The 21,722-nt window shown below is 35.3% G+C and overlaps 2 protein-coding genes across 6 annotated transcripts; one reads left to right on the forward strand and one right to left on the reverse strand.

Annotated features, from left to right (window-relative positions):
* The first annotated feature begins 1,201 nt into the window (after positions 1-1,201).
* LOC106175925 (uncharacterized) lies at positions 1,202-16,429 on the forward strand. Of its 5 annotated transcripts, none has more exons than XM_013558096.3 (5): positions 1,202-1,377; positions 1,983-2,048; positions 9,434-12,664; positions 14,661-14,725; positions 15,009-16,429. In XM_013558096.3, the coding sequence occupies exons 3-4, from the start codon at positions 9,453-9,455 to the stop codon at positions 14,689-14,691; spliced, it is 3,243 nt and encodes a 1,080-aa protein (XP_013413550.2). In that variant the 5' UTR covers positions 1,202-1,377; positions 1,983-2,048; positions 9,434-9,452; the 3' UTR covers positions 14,692-14,725; positions 15,009-16,429. The 5 variants fall into 5 exon arrangements, with proteins under 5 accessions (XP_013413550.2, XP_086871250.1, XP_013413549.2 ...); XM_087015124.1 differs by having other exon boundaries at positions 1,236-1,426; positions 9,422-12,664; XM_013558095.2 differs by having other exon boundaries at positions 1,236-1,426.
* Positions 16,430-16,632: 203 nt separating this feature from the next.
* LOC106175927 (farnesyl pyrophosphate synthase) lies at positions 16,633-21,661 on the reverse strand. Its single transcript, XM_013558098.2, has 9 exons — positions 21,501-21,661; positions 20,442-20,632; positions 20,070-20,210; positions 19,759-19,839; positions 19,256-19,378; positions 18,686-18,844; positions 18,181-18,258; positions 17,636-17,770; positions 16,633-17,065 (listed from the first exon to the last, which is right to left on the reverse strand). The coding sequence occupies exons 2-9, from the start codon at positions 20,619-20,621 to the stop codon at positions 16,865-16,867; spliced, it is 1,098 nt and encodes a 365-aa protein (XP_013413552.2). The 5' UTR covers positions 20,622-20,632; positions 21,501-21,661; the 3' UTR covers positions 16,633-16,864.
* Positions 21,662-21,722: the final 61 nt, after the last annotated feature.

Here is a 21,722-nt window from a genome sequence, read left to right on the forward strand (position 1 = left end):
GCATCTCCATCTTCGTAAATCTATAACGGAAAATGATCCACTCTAGAAGTTGACCTTAATTTAAAGGCATACCAAAGGGTATTATTTCATATTTCACGAAAATAATATTTGAACAGGGATTCTCTGCCTTTTTTTCAACGCTAAATGTAAACCTTGGTCGTTTTCGCCAACTCTTATTAGAATGATTATGCGATTTCGCGCGCAGCAGTAATGGGTCATACATTACTACGTCATTTGGTGGACTTTTACATACGAAAATTTAAAGGAGAGGCAGTCTTAATTTTTTTCTTTTTTTTTTTTTTTTGGGGGGGGGGGTGATTTGGTTCATCCCTTGGTGTGTCGACTTTATTATCATCGGACAAAGAAACTTCTTGCCATGGCTTTGTGTGTCATAGGAAATCTAAGGCTTCGTTCGCATGCAATGTCTATTTTCTAATTTCTATTTTCTATTTGCGCTATCTTATGATCACGGTCTGTGCCCTGAATATCCCGCCGCATAATTACTGGCAGCGCGAGCCAGTTACTTACAGTAACTTATAGTAACTGGCTCGCGCTGCCAGTAATTACGCCGCGGGATATTCAGGCCACAGACCGTGATCATAAGACATACCGCAAATAGAAAATAGAATTTAGAAAATAGACATTGCATGTGAACGAAGCCTAAGCTCGCTTCAATCGACGTAGGGCAAATCCAGCGCTCAATGTTATAAAATGAATTTACCGCAAAGTTTCTTTTTTCTCATAGGTCTATACAAAATTAGAAAAAGAAATGTGCAAAGATCTGACGACTCCCTTTATTTTCAATTTTGCCAAATACATAGCAGAAGCAAAGGTCGGCAAAGGAGGTGGTAAAAGCTGTAGTGATTACCTTTATTTTTTTTTCATTCGCCTGTATTATTATCAATCCACACCCTGGTGTATATTGCATTTTTCATAAAACTTCCCATCGGTAGCTTGCTTTCACTTTTTACCCAATAATCCTATGGTTTTGGTGATTTCCCACGCTGTAAGCTAGGAATGAATGAAATGGGGGCGAGGTGGTTTACAATGGTTGATACCATTGCGGCCACTGGGTGACGGTCTCCAAAGGTATGAAGAATAAGTAGTGTACGGTCTGTTAACCTGCTAACACAGACAAGGGCCTGCGCTTTTCTCCTGTGTAATAATAGGCTCAAACAGCGCCGTGTTGTTGGGCCTAAAGAAGTCTCATTGTTATGCTAAGTAGGCTCAGGTAGAAGGAGTTGTCGCGCATGTTTATCCATTGACTCAAGAGGCGGCGGAAAAGAGGTGGAGACCGATCCACCACACCTAGCAGCTTCCCTCTGGATGTCATAGTTCTCTACATTGTCAACATCTGTTCATATTTCGGACCAGGAAGTGAGTCAAAAACTTCTACATGTATTGTGGTGATTGTTGTATAGGAAAGGTGAGGAAAACGTGTCTTTGGCTGACAGAAAAAAACGTTAGAACGGTAACGGCTGATCTTAAATAGCGGTAGCCGGCCAGGTAGCACTGATAAAGGTCACCATGATCGAGTGATTGGTAATTTCATCGGGTTCATTTGAAATCCTTCCCTTTTTTGACACATTGATGTACAGGTAGGAGTTTTACAACTGGTACTACAACGGCAACTTTAGTAGAATTTAGTGAATGTGAGAAAAGTGTCGAAAAGTGGACTAACTTAGTAATAGACCTACAACTAGTTTCACAATGAATTGTTTAGTTTACTTGACGTCAGTGAGAGTATATATTTGTCTGACGAAAAAAAGCTGTATTTATCTGGTACATACTAAGTTTCTAAACACTTAGTACTAGCAGTGTCGTGTTTTCCCTTGCGGTATACCTATGTTACAGACCGCATGGGACATAACGGAGTACTTATACTACGATCTACTAATCGGCAAATGTTTTCCAGCACACTTGCATACTAGTAGGTATCATATAAATGTTAGTTTGTAAATTGATTTTTTTTTCATTTCCAGAAGGCCATCTTCCAACCCCCACAGCTCATCGCTTAAAGCTTTAAGTCAGCGATGCACACTTCATAGGTAAGTCATATTCGTTACAGGCGGTAAAAAAAAATCCGTTACGCTTAATTATTATTTATTGATTTCATAATAGGGAAAAATAATATAAGTTATTTAAGAATGCTTGTGGAAGGTAAAAATAAGAGGTGGAATCTCCTGTAATAGGCAGCGTTATTCCTATTTGCTGTTGAAGAATACGTCAGTTTTTCCAATACGGGTGGTTGGAATGAATTTATCTTTAAGGCTTATTAAATGTAAAACATAGTGCTACAAGGTTTAATCTAACAACATAAAATCATTGAATTTTTTCCCTTAAGCAATGGTTTGAAAAAAATTGAATCATTCTTAATATTCACAAGTATGCCATCTGGTTTCTTAGTGATTTATTTGGGAGTTTGCCAACAGTTGCTGTAGCCTTATTATATTAAACCCCCGCCAATGTCCTATGTTTCCAGTTGGTTACCTGTAATTATTCGGATTAACTAGATTCATAATTAGCCAATGACTCTGACTGAACTCCAGAACACAAAAGCTGCAGTAAATACTCATTGGCAGGTTCTGCTATGTATAGAAAAGAATAATACAGGGGCAATTTCTTTTATAAGACATTTCTATCAGCTTAAAGCAAACATGCTAAAAGAAATTGTTGCCCCGAGTTCAGGACAGCTTCCTTGTCTATTTACATGGAAATCCACAATTACTTGCACAGTAAACTTTATTCAATACAATCTTTACAAATCACTCAGAGAGAAAGTTTGGCTAGCTTGTTTTGTTGATATTTCTCAGATTGAACAGAGTATGGTGTCAGAAATGTGCCAATTAAGAGATTCCAAAGCCATTTTCACTTCCATTTCACCTACTACTGATCTGAACAAATACCATTGAGAAATAAGCAATGTTACAGTAGTAAAACAATTTTAAAGCCTGGATTGTTAAGAAATATATTAGTTAAAGACCTAATTGTCAGGTAATCTATAATTTGAAGACTCGATTGTCAAGCAATATATTTCAAGTATTTTAATTTATTGTGTGACGGTGACTTCACAAGCAAACAGAGGTTTTTACATCTTTCTTAGTAACTTAAAATCCACTAAGCTGTTCATGTAGTGGTCACTTGTCCACCTACTAACCATTTAGAATTTAATAAGTAACAGATGGCACACTGTCTAGTATAGAATTCAATCAATGACTGTGTTGGAAAGTCAACTGCACTTGTTACTCCTCAGTAGTTTGTTAGTGCTCAAGCGATCAATTTGACCACAAAAGGCCAAGCAGATGATGTTTGGGTAGACCACTGTTGCATGCAATGATACACCTAGAGATGTTATATAACACACATTCATGTCTTTGGTAATACTTTTCTGGTCCAATATTTGGATTTGGCATATCACATGTGATTTGGCATTCTGGCTATAAGCTGGGAAGACATTTAGTCAGAAGCTTTACTTCATACCTGAGGCACTGAGGTGTGGATTTTTTTTTTTTTTTTTTTTTTTTTTTTTTTTTTTTTTTGACAGGCCAAATATAATGAGACTATTGGTACTTTGTCAAAGGCACAAGATTTCTTTCTTTTTTTATTTCCAAAAAGCAAAAATTACCTTGGTGGTAAGGATATTCTTTTAAGCTGTAATGAAATAACAGGTTGAAAGTATTTTTTTTTATTTAATGGCAATAAGCAGAGAAGCCTGCAACAAAAAGTAATTCTTAATTTGTGAAGGAAAATGCAGGAACTACTATAATTACAGAAGGGAGAAGATGTCCACTTAAAGTTTCTTAATTCATTTTTTATCAAAATAAATGACTTAATGAACAAAAAATATAACTGCTAGTCCAATTTGTGAATACGTACATATAATATAAAGTATCATGTCTGACTTTAAGGTAAAAGATTTCTCGATTAACCGCGGAACTGCACTTTTTTTACACTTGACATGAACAATGCCCAAAAGAAATGTTGGCACTGGGTAGGAGATTATTTTATGACTTGGCAAAGAACTTAAACTAATAAAACTTTATAAATAGAGGTAAAGTGTATACTTGTATATCAGTTTTCATTGGTGGTGGTGGAGTCCACCCACTATGGTGTCTATTTTATTGTTACTGCCAATTCAAGAATTGACATACCCATGTAGCAATCCAAAAATAATTGTAACTTAGTTTTCATATGAGACAGCGTACAGTTTCATGTAGAGAACATGAAAAGTAGGAAACTTTTTAAAAAGAACTGTAAATGCATTCAATCTTATCTTACTTATTTAAAGCATTTAGGTGATGGTGCAGGTATTATGAGTTTTGACAAAAGAGGACGTCACCTGATATTTATTGTGTCAAGCAAGATCAGTTTACAAGCTTAAAGGTGTTTAAGTTGTTAAGGGTTATACCATGAAGTTAGCATCACGCAAACCCAGTCAAGGTGTATAATTTAAGGATAAATTATTGTCCCATCTTTACCCATTTTTATATATAAAAATGTCGACTTATAAATACCACATATGTAAGGTACAGGGGAGTTTGAAAGGTAAACAAACCCACCGCAAGTTATTGTAATTCAGCAAGCAAACATTTGAAATACAAAATTTGAAATTAACTTGAAAAGAATTCAAAGCAAACAGTCAAATTTCTTTTGTTTGGCAAACAAAAGCTTTGAAAAGCTCTCAATAAAAGAATGGTTGGTATGAAACAAAGTGAAACGGATATATGTTTTAGCGCCAAAACTAATTCATAGGGTGTACATAAACAAATCACTTGGATTGTCAAATAGTATGCACTTAAACAGTTATAAAAGATATTACTGAATAAAAACAGTACTTTTATTTGAAGTATACACAGCTATCCGTACCACACCCATATTTATAGGTGGAAAAATACTAAGTGAGTAATAAGTACCGTGTATCTACAAATAACAGGTATGTCACCAATGCCCGCAGCCCTGGGTGTGAGAAGATGCTGTGGTTCCCTCCCCCTGCCATTGTTATCAGCACACCTTGACTCAGTGCCTGGCTTTTGGGGGGTCGAAACAGATTTCTCTTCTGAAGGGAGGTTGATACATCATAGGACTACATATCAAGAATATGTGTATGAATAATATACTCGCAGACTCAGGATTTTGCTTGGGGGGGGGGGGGTGCAAAAAGGTGAAAATGAGTAAAGCTAAGCTAATATTAGACTTTCAGACAAGAACCATTTTACTGTATTATTTGTACATAGGGCATAGAAATGAAGAAATTGTTATGCTTATTATACTTCTTTTTTCTTTTTTTTAGGGGGGGTGGGTGGGCAAGAGAGAAGAGGCTTGGGGCTGTTGTCCTCTTTTCACATGACCCCTCCCAATCTGCGATTGCAATACTATAAAAACACCGACTGTTACATTGTTTGTTCATGTAAATCTTGTAATGACAAAAATACAATTTTTAATTTTGGATATATATATTTGGGTAATAATAGTTTTCTATAAAATTTCTATAATAATTATCTATAAAAGGCACTAAAAAAAGTACACCTGAAATGTAATTACTGATTGTTTTCATGATTGCTTTTTAACTTGTTGTGCAATTAGAAAAAAAAAAGCTCCCAAATTCTTGCAACTTGAGAAGTGCTTCATCATTCAATCCTCTCTCCAATTTCAACTCCTGGTTCAACCAACCATTCACTATAATGATGATAAGACAGGACATGGCAACTCACTTCATATCCCTCTGCCTGTGTATCTCATAATCCAATGCTGACCAAACCTATTGAAAAAGTCCATAAAATGTCGAAAGTCCAATAACAGAAGAAAAATGGTGATTACAGGGTAGTTAAGATGGTATCAGGCGTGGGGAGGTGTGGTGGTGAAAGGGACAGTGATATAACATGAAGATGACCTGTAATGATATGGACACCTGGTATCATGCTTGTGCTATATGGGTGGTGACGACGTAAAGAACCTTCTATAAAAATATAGTTCCTTGCCAGCTCAAAGTTATGTTTCAGTAATTGCTGTTTTCCTACAAGATGTTTATTGTGCCTCTTAAATATTTAGTTTTCTTCAAAGACCAGCCACTCTAGAGTACGTTACTGTCAAATACTTGGGAATATTTTTATTACTTGTATTAGGGCCCTGGAGGAACACGCTATAAATCTTGATGTCCTGGGATATGTGGTCTCCATACACCACATTTAAATGATACTATCTTTATCTGGTGTCCATTAATTTGAATTAACCCTGTAAAAGACAATTATGGGGTGTTTGATTTTTTATATTAGATAGGTGCATTAAAACTTAAATCATTCAAACTTGGCTAAGCATTAAGAGGGTACTATGGAGGTGATAAAGCCTTTTTTGTGAAATGACAATGAAGAAGGAACAGGAGAGATAATCAAAAGCCTGTGGTAAGCTACATGTATGCTCATGGCCAAAAGAATCATGACAATTTGGTCCATGAAATGTTTTATCCTAAATTGACAGGTGTTATTAATATTTACTTTTAATTCATGTTGTAAAAAGAAAATTAGTTGATCAGCTGGAAGAGCCCATTATTTTTTTTCTTTCATGGATAATTTTTTTTTTGTCTTTTGTGAATGAGGGTTAAATATTAATAGTATGTTTAACATGAAGTTTCAGTATTATTTGGTAAGCAGTATTTCTTAAAATCAAGATGAATCATTTTTAAATGAGAGCTCTTTTCACAATTGAAGTGAACAAACATTTTTTGCCAATTCTGATTTGTATGCCATTATCTGAAAAAAGTCTCTACTTCTATGCAATATATATCACCTTACGGGATATAATTTAAATCAGCTTTTTTTGTCAAACACCATTGCAAGGTATAATAGAAAGAGTTGTACATAAGAAAAACAACCCTAGATATGCTTTAGATGAATTTTATAGCTTGAATATAAACTGTACTTTGAAATCACGGCACCTGGCTGAAACCAATAGGCAACTTATAAAGCATTCCCTGACTCAAAACACGCCCTGTTGATCAGTATTGAAGAATGTTTTCTCAATAATTAAAGACATATTTCTTAAAACTTATCTTACATTCCAACAGAAATGAAACTACAATGCAGCAATTTTTACTTCAGCTGTCATGAAAGGTCTTAGGAATAAAAGTTCAGTTTCAGGAAATTTGAGACCCTTTTTGAGGACTGACAAATTAATGTAAAAAAATCTGTTAAACATGAACTTGCTGGAGTCTAATCCAAACGTCTTTCGGTTTATGTTTTTTACATTTTCATGATAATGTGATCCGACATATTACTTCAATAAATAGGCTGAATAATATCTCAGTCTCCAATAGGATCTTACCGGTGGTGTGGGAGGAAGAGGTTGTTGTCAAAACCTACATGATTGTCAAATAGAACAAGCATGTGTACCCGGAGAGAAGCACATATTATCTTTACTTTTCTTCTAATTCCAAACATTTATAATTGGATATGGGAGCATTTATAACAATTATATGTCATTAATCAGCTCTAAATATACTTTTGGTGACTGGTAACATGCTGAAAAGGTGATCATGTAGCCCTTACCCTGAACAGAGAACATTGCATGCATGTAGATATGTTTGTTCAGCATTGGAATTTTATCAGTGTAATAGAGCACCAAAATAAAGATGAGCAGATTGTTGATGAATCAGGAGAAAAACATACACCCTGGTAAAATTGGAAGTATATATGATGTAGCCTATAACTGAGTGCAAAAAGCAAAGTAACCATTGGTTCTTAATGCATTTGCCATAAGAATTGAGCTACACCGAGTTCAGAGGTTAATCACCTATATTCAGCAATTCTGCCAATAGGGTGGGAGAATCATCCAATCATCAAAATTTTAGTTTAACTTAGGCTTCGTTCACATGCAATGTCTATTTTCTATTTTCTATTTTCTATTTTCGGTATGTCTTATGATCACGGTCTGTGCACTGAATATCCCGCCGCGTAATTACTGGCAGCGCGAGCCAGTTACTTATAGTAACTTATAGTAACTGGCTCGCGCTGCCAGTAATTACGCCGCGGGATATTCAGTGCACAGACCGTGATCATAAGACATACCGAAAATAGAAAATAGAAAATAGACATTGCATGTGAACGAAGCCTTAGTGTCAACTTGAACAAATACATGATAAATTCTTTTGTTATTATGGGAAAAATGTACTAAATCTTCTTTAAATGATAAATAGGCACTGCATTATCATGTTTTTGATCTTGGTTTTGATAAAGAATATGAATGAGAGAAATACAAATTCTTGTGTGGAGATTTAAAAATGAAATATTCATTGAAGTATATCTCATAATATTAAATACCTTTGAAATGAAAAAAGCACATATAAACAAGACTGCTAATGAAATGACATGGTTGACATAACCAAATGATATGTCATAATTGCAAGAAGTAAGGAAAATCCGAAATAATTTTCGGGATTATGTACAAAGGCATGCAAATACCTGTGGGAAGAAGGGCCCCAAATCATATTACAGCTAATTTGCAGGGTGAGTAATACCCTGCCTTAGAAAAAGGTCAAAACACAAAAGAAGGCATACCATAGGGTGCTATTTCTGACTCACTTTGCAGACAGCAGTTTTTGAAATGCTGCACATATCTTTACATTATTGACCAGAGCTTATTTATAAATAGGAAATCTACAAGGTGAACATTTTTAAACAGTTCATTGTATTTTTCTGTGTACACAAAGAGGCAGATACCAAAGTCTCCGATGTTCCACTTTCCATGAAATGTTTGAGACAATTAACAAAGCCTGATGTTAGAAAAACAAAATTAAATCATTGCGAAGTCAATATGCACTGGTTTAGGGAGATGATAAAAATGTGACTAGGTCATTTTACACAAGCTTCCAATGTCCACGCTGAGCAAGAGTCCTTATTTTCTGTAAAATAAGCGATTGTTATCATTATAAATATGTAATAAACACCTGTTGTCTGGAAATTACAGTCTGTAAAGACATAAATTATTACTTCATGTGGAAATGTTTGTCAGGTCATTTCTTTATTTATGATATAGCTAGTGTAGTAAGATAAATATTTCCCCTTTGGTGCAAGACCACAGGATGTCCTGTCATATAGAATTCACAGAGAGAAGGGAAACAAAGGCATGGGACTAGTCAAACTTGAAAAGCAGAAAACAGTTATCTATTTCAAATTTTAGTATTATTTTGAGAAGTTGCTTATATTTAGGGAATTTGTACCAGTATTTACATATTTTTTTCTGATATTTTAATGTAGATAGAATTTTCTGTTCAAGATATAAACATTCGTGTTTACTTAGTACAAAACAAGTTTACAACTTAAATTTTAAAAAATATTCATATGATAATTCCAATAGATATTTCAAGTATGAAGAAAAAATGCAGCAAAAATAGCATTACATAATGAAATAAACATTTCTATTATTTCATTATTATTTTCAGCTATAAAGACTGAAACAAGATGGGAAATACGTCTTCTACAACAACTTACCTTGGTAAAGACCCACCACGCCTGGCGCCACCTAGACCATTGAGGCCACCCAGGGTTCAACACAGACACCGAGTAGAGCGGCAACCTAGCTATGCAAGACCTGAGAACAGGGTCCTGCCTTTTGGTCTTCCAGCAGAGATGCCTCCACTGAGACACGTTTATAGGCACCATTCTGTGCCTGATCTACTGGAGACCATTGAGGATACTGAAGAGTATGAACTGGACAAGGAAAACTATTATAGGAATATAAACTTACAAAGGAGTAACTCATCAAGTGCAATTTTGTCTGGCAGTCGTCCTGTCATCAGACATCAGCGCCAGGACTCGGCACCTTCTGTTCACTTTGATATGAATGCTAAGATACCAAAGAGATACAGAAAGAAATACCAGGCCCCGTTGCCACCATGTAACACCCCAAACAGTTTGTCTCGGCAGTCAAGCATGTCACGACAGAAGCGACAAGCACCAGCACCACCATCAAGTGGTGCATCATCTCCTAGGGGAGAAGTGAAAGCAGCACCACCACCTCCACCTCCACCCCCACCAGCAGTTGCAGCCTCTGCAAAGCAGGAAAAGCCTGCTGTCCATGGTCTCCCACCAGCAAGGAGCCTCAGCGCACCTGCTTCTACCAAAATGAATGGATCAAATAATTCAAACAGATCAGCTTTGCTAGATGACATTAAAAAGGCAGCAGATCAAAGAAATGGCCGACCCCCAGTTATCAGACCTCCCATTGACAAACCAAAGACTCCACTGGAAATCTTTCAGGAAGAGCTTTCAAATGCCTTTTCTAGCAGAGAAGATCGGCGTGAGAAAGGGGAACTGAATGTTAAGGTTCCAGACAGGACATCAATTATCAATGGGAGAAAGGTTACCACAAACATCAATAGTGCTCCTGAAAAAACTGAGAAATCTAGAGAAGTTATTACCCATGAGCCACAAATTATAGACCAATCAGACTGGACACCAGAACAAGACTTGGATGGTGAATTAGACGATTCTTTGAGAACACATGTCAAACATGGAAGTGTTGATCACAGTGTGTTCAAGTCCAGTGGTGCACCATCATCCACACCATCAAAGATAAATAAGAAAAATGACAATAAAATGGAGAAATTTGGCAGCCTAAAGCGCTTTAAAAAATCTATGCAAAACGTTGTAGGGTCGATAGGTCGAGCAGCCGGCAAACTCCAGGGTAGAAAGTCTGTGCAATCAATTTTCAGTTCTCAAGAGGGTTACTCTGTCAGCACCTTTGAAGAAAATGCTGACTCTTATAAGGTAACAGATGATGAGGGTCGGGTGTGGAAGTTGACCCAAATAGACTTGGATTCAGAGACCTCAGAAAAATCTATGCAACCTAAGGAGAGCACAACTCACTATTCAAGCAATGGGGAGTTTATACTGACAAATGGCCAGCTTCCAAAACAGGACCAACTAGGAGCTTCCCTCAGACAACAAGAACTAGACAGATTACAGAAAATTGAGAGAGAACTTGAAGAGCTTAAAGCTCGTGAACAGAACAAGCATGCAGGGTTTTCTGAATATGATGATTCTCATCGTTATCCACATGGAAATGCAGTTAATATCAAACCTTCCAGGCAGATGATCCCTGAAAAGCATATCCCCCCACCAACAGAAACATACATTACCAGCCTGCCTAAAAGCAATCAGATGAACAAATGGATGCGGCGACACACTACACATTTTGATGACTATGACAGTGAAGGTGAGGACATGGAAGAACCATACTATGGAAACAGACCAACCTACAAGTCACCTGAAAGAACTGGTAGAGTGAGATCCAGGCAAAGGCGTGGAGTCACTGCCTACGAGGAGGCCCAGATGCACTTAAAGCGACCTCAGCATTTCCGTGAGCATCGCCATCATAGTAATCCTCTATTTCAAGACACTAGTGATGAAGAGGGCATGCACACCATGCCAGTTGTCAATAAAAATAGAGGCCACCAGGTTCCAAAGCTCATTTCTCATGGTTCGTTTAATGCCAGCACATCTTCTAATGACACAACTCCTCCTCTGGGTGAGCGTACACGTATGGCAACAGGGGCAATTTCTGATTATGGAGAACCAGATGGGCAGTCCTCTAATGGTAACAACACACCCACGTCCATGGACAGAAAAGTCATGCTTGATACCCACCAGTGTCTTGATAGCCCAAGAGAAAAGGATGTCACTGCAATAGATTTGAAAAATCCCAATGTTCAAGTAATCCAGGTCCCAGTTGAAGTTCATGCAGTGTCCTCTGCCAGTACTCTTCCCAATGGAAATGCCATGGGCATGACAGGGATGCCAGTAATGAATGGGATAATACCTGGCTTGCATACAGGGCTGATGTACAACCCTCATCTTGCACCAATGCACATCACCAATGGTCACCACCAGGGGCTTCTCCAACCACAGATGGCCACCTTGAATAATGGTGTCCTCCCAACAACCATGTATCCAAATGGTGTACTGAACACCTCCATTGGTGCTGTTCCCCCTCCAGCACCATTTACTATCAACTCATTTAATCTGAATGGTGGAATACCTCCTCTGGTTCCTCATAATGGACTTCTGGCCAATCAGATGCCTCCACACATGCAGTATGGCACCGGGATATCTCAGCCAGCGGGGTATATACCTAATAATGTGGTTAACAACACAAACCAAAATGCTGGGTTAGTTATTCCCGATGTTAGACCAGCAGTTCCTGGAAGTGGGGACACTGGACTGACTGTCACCAACTCCATTTCGAACAAGCCAGACAGTTCCAGTGTTATCAAATCAAAAGCACCTGGAAAACCAGACAACGAACCCTCTACACCAATTACTAGTCCAAATGAGCAAGCATCATCTGAAGCTAATACCAATGGGGTTACTTCAGGAGTGGAAAAAGAAACCCCAACAAGTGCTACTGCAGGCAATCCACCAGAGAGTAAACCAGTCACGTTCAGTGAAAAGGCAGCTGCCCTCCTGAAGCAGGTGCCATCTAAAAGTAATATCCAGGATGGGGACTCCCCACTCCCTGCTGCAGACCCTACAAAACTGGCTGGAACTTCCACATCTTCCAGTCTGCCTGCCAGTAAATCAAATGGTGTGGGGCCAAACTTTTCATTGATGGCCCCACAGAAGTTCAAGCCGGCCTCTCAGCAGTCTGTCTGCCAGCCCCTGACCGTAACAAAGTAAGTTTTCTTTTTTCATCTTAAAAAACTGAATAAGGAGATTTTAAGGCAATTATTCACAAATTAAGAATACCACAGTGTGATGTATGAAAGATTTTCTTACCTCTAGGTAAATTAAGTACATACAAAATCAAACTAGAGTTGTGATTTTTTAATTAAAAATGCACAGTTTATAAAAAAGGCATTATTTAAGGTATAAAATTTTTCAGTTCTGTTTGTATTAAGTTAGAAATTAATGAATGTCAAAGTGTTGAAGATGTCATTTTACCAGTACCTGGAAATTAACAACTTCTAAGGCATACACATAATTCCGAATGCCAAAATTATCAAATTTATTTTCCAAAAATGTATCTTTCATGTGCAAATACTTCATATCTTGACCTAGGGTCACAAATCTCTTTCCACTAGTTGAAAATAATATATTAGTCTGCACCTATGGTGATATTTGAGTAAAGCTCTATAACATGGAACTGTTGACAGGCCTGTGAATAGGGATGCTGTAATAATCAAAGGGGTATTTCTATGCTACACACTAGGCTGGACAAGGCATTGTCAAACCTGTTGATACAGGAATTCCAGGTGAATAATTACAATAATTGGGGGACACAGCGTGCTTGTGAAGAAGTCAATGTCTACAAGTACATTTCCTAAAACTGAGATGTTACATGGGATATTCACTATTTATGGACTCCGTGGATGTAGATGTTGGGATTGATAAATGATGTGATGCTATGTGTGATATGGTATCTGAGAGATAGGGGACGGACGGTTGCCCAAAAGAGCTTGTATGCCTTAAGGTGGCCCAAACTTTGAGGCCAAAAGTATAGTTTCATCTAGCCATAATAAATCAGAAGTAGTCTAATTAAATGAAATCCCATTCTAGCGTTATAACTTGGAAGACATGGGTTGTTTAATTTTAGTTACTAAATTTTTAGTGGATTTATAGATTTAGCCCCAAAAAAGTGCAAGTCTTTAGTCTAAAAGATGAGAGCAATATTTGGTCTAAAAATCATTAAATCAGCCCCAAGACAACTAATTAGTCCTTCAGGAAGGCTTTTGACTACACTAGTGGGCTTGATTTGGTCTTAAAGTGCAATTTAAGTTCACAAATAGTCTTACATGATCTTAGACCATAAGTAAGGCCATTTCTGGTCTGACAGCCAATTAAGTTGTCTCCCCTTACAGATTCTCCTATTGTGAGTAGAGGTGTTCTCTATTGTGAGGGGAGGCATCCCCCATTGTGAGGGGAGGAAACTGCTTGACCACATAAGTAGATGTTAGATAATTTTTGATCTTAAAAGCAGATTCAGTCCATTTTAAGACTACTGATGTAATGTTTAAGATCGTGTAAGATCACTTGTGAACTTAAATTGCACTTTAAGACCAAATCCAGCCCACTAGTGCTAGTACATGTATCTTCTAGGCCCAGTATGACAATGCACCTATTAAATTGAAAGTTGAACTTTAAGACTGAGTTTTTGGTTACTTAAATCCAGGAAAATCTGCTAAGGTTTACTAAAATAAAGTTAATATTGTTTTATAAAATTAGCTATTTTTCATTTTTATAACAACAGGCAGATATTCTTACTAATAAGTTGAGTTCTATTAAAAATCTTGGATCAAACTGGACAATAATTTTAAGCCTTTAAGATGAAACCAGGTTCTCACTCTGTAAATCCTGCAGCCAACAAAAATGCAAGCTACTGAACCGAGTGCTAACAATGTTGTAGCTGCACGCCTATAGCATTTTAATTCCCCACGCATGAGTACATAAATTTGAGGTTTGCACTTCACCAAAATATATGTATTCTATGTTACACTAACAAAAATTTACAAAAATATTTTCTGGAATTCCTTTTATAATTATGCCAAGAAAGGTCATTGAATTCCCCCCCTTTTTATGTCAATTTTTACCATTAAAAAAAAAAAAACTATGAAAGTAAAATTATGAATAACTATTAAAAGATAAATCCACTTTTTTGTTTTCCCTTTATAGTTCTGAAGGAGAGATGATTACAAGATTCTGAAGCACGAAAACATGGAATGAAGATAAACTATTAGGTAAGAACTAGACATTAATTAATTTTTTTTGTCATAATTTATGTTGATCTTTATATCCACCACTGAAGGAACAATTTTTTTTCTGCCTGTTCACTTTCTACTTCGGTGCCTTTTCCTATTTCCTGCTTTCAATGTGACATCCCTCTAAAAGTTAGATACTATTACTTAAAATAACAGCCCTGCCTTGTCACTTATCTGATCTAATAAAATTGGCAATATATATGGTTGTCTCTTCTCGTGATGTAATAAAATTATTTACAGCTAAGTCTTCACTTTAATTTAGGTAACTTATGACAACACATGATAGGTCACATGACAGATGGTGCAGCCTTCTAGACATGAACACCCATGACAAACCAGACATGCAGGAAACACGGCTCTACCACCTTTGGATGAACCTTTTCCCTGGAGGGCACCCATGTGGAGATCTACATGCTGAAATATGTCTTCCTTTTCCTATTTAGCCTTTGGACATTGAATGTAAAGAGAGATGGCTTTAGTTCCCTGGTTCTAGTTACATAAGAAAAAGATGTGGTTCAGGGTACATTTTGTAATGGGTTGATCTCAAACCTTTTTCATTTGGGATGTTTTAAATTTGTAATTTTAAACAACATTGAAAGGAATAGTAACTATAAAAATTGCAATTATTATTATTTTTATTATTATCATCATCCAATATACATATATAACAAATATTCAATTATTTGCAAAGATCATGAGTCATAGTTTAATAAAAGCCAATATATATATGAAGAAATAATAAATGAAACTTATAACTGAAAGAGTTCTACAGATGTCACAGTGCTGTATGAATATTGCCAATTCTTTATAAGATATGACAACAAAACTTGGAGAAATAATGGGAACATTATTTTTAACATAAAAACTGTAAACAATTGGCAGAATTACAAGAAAAAAACCTGGTAAAAATAAACAATTTAACAATACTTGAAAGGGGATAAATCACTAAGTGCACATGCATTCCAATGAGAAATTCCTCATTTTTCGAAACCAGGTTTCCAAATCTTGTCAGTATCTGAACATCTTAGCATCTGAGGCATTGTGCCAGGCTCATAGCCTGCTGGACAGAACTATTTACCTGGCAAGGTATTTGGTCTTCAATATTGAGGCCGGATTGGAATAATCAAAAACAAACAATGCTCCAACATTACATTTTTAGAATTATATAGTCAAAAGGTACGGGAGAATATAAAGTGATCTATTATTTTTATATGAAATATCTTATCAAAGCTATACTCAGTGCATTAAATCAAAACATTCTAATATTTGCACAAATGTATGTAGTAAACTGTCAACCACTGCATTTTGTAACATCATCACTTTTCTATTTCTGCTATTATCACAGTCTGTAGTGTTAAATAAGACAGAGGGCAGTATATGGATGTTCTCATTGAATGATATCTCTTTACCCATGTAATATCATATTAATCAATAATTTCATGGTACTTGAACTATATTGAAGTGTTTGTACATAGCCATGTGACTTTAATTCACAACTGATTTTCCTGCTCTCAGTCATTATAATTACCAACATGAAAGAGATATCTGTTGATCACCAACATGAAAAAGATATCTGTTGATCACAATGCTCATTGTTTATATCATATTCATAACTTTCTTTGCAGGTGCCTGTACACATCAAGTTTCAATAACGGAAATAAAGGGTTTTTATATCGAAAAATGTATGATTGTCGGAAGTCAGTTCAAGCTCAAAGGAAGAATTTCACAGTTCATCTACTTTAATTTACTAGTACTAATGTCAATTCATGAATTTTTGGGATTTATTATAACACAATTTTGAACATTATTTTTCTCAAAATAGCCACATAGCCCAAGTGAATGGACTATAGAATGCATTTCATCAACTAATTACTAGAAAACCTAGATAAATTTTGACAAAAAACTAGTTTTATTTTATGTCATTACATTAAATTTATAAGTAAAGCAACTGTAAAGGAAAAATAATGTATGATGAAGATTCTCCTCCAAAGGAAAGCTGTAGGTGAAAGAGCAAGAATTTCATAGCCCTTTATTATATATCAGTTTCTGTATGGGTCTAATCAGTTTGATAATCCATATGAACATTTATTAAATACATAAAAATTAAAATCTACCTTTCTACCTATTCCTTTTGTAAATCTTGTTTGCAAAGGCTATGAACATCTGTTTTGGTAAGTTTTGACTATATTTTTCTATCAGCTGCATCAAATCCTGATAACTTTCTTCTTCATATTGTGTATAGAGTTCTGACAATTTCAGCTGGTTGAAAATTTCTTTAACCTTGGCTACTTTGAGATCATCATGGCAAGCATAGTTTTCCTGGAATTGGATAAAAAAAATAAACCTTGGTGCATTAGAAATATTCTCTGCATCAGATATTCCAGCTGAGAAGAGAAAGAGAAATACATAAAATGTCATTTTTAATTTATTACTATTTTTTATAACATGCCAGCTAAAGCTGAAATATGGGCAGATGATCTTTAACACTGTAAGCATGGAAGAGTGACAACTAGCCCCAAACTTCTGCTGAAAAACAGGACCCAAAATTATTGAAAGAAATTTTGAAAAAAGAAAAATAATCTAATCTGACTGGTTTAAGAACTCAAGCTGTAACTTGGTCAAATCAATCATGCAAGGTTGAGAAAAAGTGTGAAAAATAAAAATTTTACAAAAATTATAAAACTTCAATCCAACCAAGGTTGAATTATGAACCTGAGCTGTATTTTAGTTCTATAAATCAGTCTTACAAATTTGATAATTATCAGGTTCCTTGTGCTTACAGGCAAAAATCTAAGATAGTTCATAGGAACACCAATGGTGACAGCATTGGCAACAACAGATGCATGTGTGGTATTTTTGTATCCTTTGTCAAAATCTAGGAAATCTTACCTCTAAAATTTTGATTTGTTCAGGAGATGCTCTCTTTAATGCCTGGATTATGAGCCAGCCACATTTGTTATCTTGGATGTCTGTTCCAACCTTCCCAATGACTGCAGGATCACCATAACAGTCTAAGTAATCATCCTAGGGAGATACAGGAAAGATAGAACATAAACTTATCACAGACTTTTTACTCTGTAACAGTAATATGGATGTTGTTATCATATAGATACTGTAATCATGAATATCACTTATTGAGAAATGAGGTGATCCCCTATATAGTAACATACATGGTAGCAACTGCACAAGAATAAAATTCCACGAAATTCCCTGAATAATCACACCCCTTTAATTAAGACAAATTATTCTTCAGGGATTAAAAAGAAACTGCTGAATAGAGCAGATATATATATTAAACAACCAAAATTCAGCAATTTTGTAATTTCCATTTTATTAGATAAATGGAAAACATTCTTCCAAAGGAGTCAAAATTTCACCTCTATAATCGCCATTTACTAATTATTGTGATGTGTTTAAACTAAGCATATCAATACCTGTACTTGAAAGAAATGACCCATCTCCAGGAGAATTGTTTTAGCATTGGCATGAGACTCTGAATCTGATATTCCAGCCTAAATACAGAGATAATTAAGATTTTAATGCCTTATATATATATATATATATATATATATATATATATATATATATATATATATATATATATATATATATGCAAGTTGAATTACATTATTATTATTATTATTTGAATAACTCTTCACCTTACTTTCTGTATTGTCAACCCAACCACAGCACATACTCTTGCAAGTCTTTGGTTAAAAAATATTCATGAATTGTACGCATATGAATGCCAGTCAATTTCACAAGATCCATCTCAATATAATAAGAAACCAGCTTCTCTTCTAAGCTTACTAAAAAAAATCTGAAATTTGACTATAATTGCCTTCAATATAAACCAAATAACAATCCAAAACAAAAACTGTTACAGCACTATCCTAAAATAATTATAGCCTTGTAATTTTGTACCTCTATGTCACTCACCATGTACATTGCACAAGCAACAGGCAAATAGAAGGAATAAAATGCAGTCTTCCACTTGACAATGGCGTTATATCTCTCCTGTGAGAAGCTATTGAAGTCCACATGGTCTTGAGCCGTTATGAGATCCAGGTTTTGACCAATTTCAGTCTGCAGTGTGGTCTGAAGAAGCATTTTACAATATTTTATAAAATACATTTAGCATAGTGTTCTGCCTTGTGCAGTGTGCTGAAATTTGGTAAAGATAAATGCACTTGCAAAGATAAAATAAATACATTTTAGGGGATAAGTGAGGGCATAATTTTAAAAAGCTATAATTTTTTTATCTTCATGAAAAACCCAAGCTGAAAGAGATTTAATTTTTACATGCATAAATAATTATGTAAATGTGGCAATAATTTTTTACAGCTAATGCGAACATCACCCTCTTGTCTACTTAGATACAAATAAACAATATATGTGTATTTAACTTCCATGGGTTAATGTTTACATGTGTGTACGCATGCTGAACAATTTTGATCATTTTATAAGATAATTATTTTAAATCTAAATAAATTAAATAATTAAAATTACCTCATGAAACAATTCTACTATATCAATATAGTACGTTTCTTCTCTGAAATATTTCTTCAGAATCTGGTAGATACACATTTCAAGGAAGAAAGAATCATTTATGGCAGTCAAACCTACTCCCTCCTGGAAATGAATAATTTTAATGCAGTATTAAACATCATTTTTCCTATATTGAAAACTTGACATTACGCTTGATTTCCTAGCAGAAAAATTTCATGAAAATAGTGGAGACTCAAAAGTTATCAAGAATACTTTTAAAAACAGGTTTAAAAAGGTGCATTACTGTTGAAACAACACATTTTTTTTATTTTGACAACGTATTAGTGTATGTATTGAAAATCATTAAGCAGAAAAGCCACCATAATTTAATTTGACTATAATTTTAAAGCATATACTAATAGTTTATGTAATGCTTTATGACCAGGTCAGCTACTGGTTTTTAACTGAAGCAGCCTTTTTATTACCACAGATAGGCTGGCTTTGAACCTTTGCCACCATTTTACCTTTTTATACCAGCAAGGTTTTCCTCTACGCGTGACAGAGTGATCCATAATGTCATCTGCCACAAGAAAGAATGCTTGAAGCTGAAAAAACCATTGTAAAAAATAAATAAATAAATAAATAAAGCTTATCTTAGAAAGAGGCTCAAAACCACACAAACTACACTTCACAGGGAATCAAGAACAGTGCTAATAGCTATTCCAATGTAAATCAAAAATGGGGGTGGGGACAAGTTCCACAGTAGATTTTCCAATGATTTTCATGAATTTATTTTAATCTAATATTATATATATGGGAAGTTAAGTCTCCTTACCCATTCCACACACCAGCCTAGGATCCTTGCTTTGTTCAGATTGTCCTCTGTCAGCTTGTCCTCTGTCACCAGGTATCTGTAAGAGGACACTACTGCCATGCCACGGTTCTTCTTACCAAATGGTACATTGTATTCACATACCTGTGATATAAAACAATTCTTGCTTATTTTACAGAGAATGGGCAGTTTTCTTGGTTGTATTGATGGGCGCTTAATGTAAATAACAAATGTTCAATATAATTAAATGTAAAACTTAAACATACCTTACTAAAGTGGCAATACAGATAAGGTAACATTAAATAACAATTTCCATAAGGCAAAGTACACACACAAAGCATATACAGTCTATTCATTTATTATCTTTACAAGTACCTCTTTAAACCACTTGAAAGCATCATGGATCTCTCCATCTTTCAGCCCCTGCTTTGTAATGTCATCAACAAGCTGTTGGAAAACTTCATCAAACTTCTGTAACTCTGTTAATTCTGCTCGGCATTTCTTTGTAGCTGGTTCCAGTCCATGTACTCCATTTTCATTCACTTTTGCTGCCATTTTATTGTTAGCTAAAAGTAACATGTTTCATAAGGTTGTTCTTATAATGTTATCTCCTCAAAGGATGGTTTAAATCACTGATAAACTTTAATAATATATTTACATAGAGGTGAGTTCATCATCAGGGCAAAAAATTGCAGCATTAGTAGTACAGTACATGTACAGTATATATGCATTAATGCAATAGAAATTTGCCCCGCCCCTCCCTCCTAACAGAAAAAAAAAAAAAAAAAAATATATATATATATATATATATATATATATATATACACTGTACATCAGAGTGATCAATTCATTCCAAAAACATTTTGGATTCCTTCAGCAACTATAAACTTAAACACTTTGGATTGTCTCTTTTTTATGTCATTCATTCAATAATTTAAGTTTATACTTTTGTGTAATTTCTGAACAGGAATTGCATACTGGGTCAATTATTTAAGTTGATTCTGAAATATCATAAAATAGATGTTTAGATGTGCTAGTTACAAATACTGGCTATTCCCCACAGTTTACTGTAGAAATATATTATTATTATTATTATCATAATAACCTCGCTCCCGGAGGAGTTGCTTTTGTCTTTGTTGATTTTTTAGTTCCTGGTAAACTCGATCAAAAAATTATATGGACTGATTTTGAAATTTTTCAATAGGTCTGAAGTGGGTTAACTTACAATCTATTGGAATTTTGTGGGTGATCCATTAAATAATCATGATAACTAAGCTGCCTTGGTGGTCTGTGCTCTCAGAATTCTTATAACATGAATATTTATTGTACACGTACCGGTATCTTATATGCACGACTGGCGAATAACTATATAAAATAAATTGGGTCAAAGAAAAATAGCAAATACGACTCTTTCACAACCAATAAGTAACTTACATAAACTTCCGGATTTCAGAAAAGTTTGAAAAATCTTTTCTCGCCAAACGAGTCACTCTTCTACGATGTTGCCGCTCTCACACGCACAGTGGCAGACACAATCATTTGTTTACAAACCAGTGGTGTGATGATCGGCTGATCGAGCGGAAAAGGAAGTTGGTTTCTACTCTTCAACCCTCCGAAGCGTATATTTTACCTGTACAGTAAATATATGCTCAATCT

The sequence above is a fragment of the Lingula anatina genome, chromosome 1 (assembly GCF_051362555.1).
Source record: "Lingula anatina isolate TDL-2025a chromosome 1, LinAna3.0, whole genome shotgun sequence".
NCBI classification, from domain to species: domain Eukaryota; kingdom Metazoa; phylum Brachiopoda; class Lingulata; order Lingulida; family Lingulidae; genus Lingula; species Lingula anatina.

Bases quoted from the DNA above. Each gene is read 5' to 3' on its own strand.
- LOC106175925 (XM_013558096.3), top strand. From the start codon at position 9,453: ATGGGAAATACGTCTTCTACAACAACTTACCTTGGTAAAGACCCACCA. The intron at 12,665-14,660 runs GTAAGTTTTCTT...TTCCCTTTATAG, and splicing joins CAGCCCCTGACCGTAACAAA to TTCTGAAGGAGAGATGATTA.
- LOC106175927 (XM_013558098.2), bottom strand. From the start codon at position 20,621: ATGGCAGCAAAAGTGAATGAAAATGGAGTACATGGACTGGAACCAGCT. The intron at 19,379-19,758 runs GTAAAATGGTGG...ATTCATTTCCAG, and splicing joins AACCTTGCTGGTATAAAAAG to GAGGGAGTAGGTTTGACTGC. The intron at 17,066-17,635 runs GTAAGATTTCCT...ATCCAATTCCAG, and splicing joins AACAAATCAAAATTTTAGAG to GAAAACTATGCTTGCCATGA.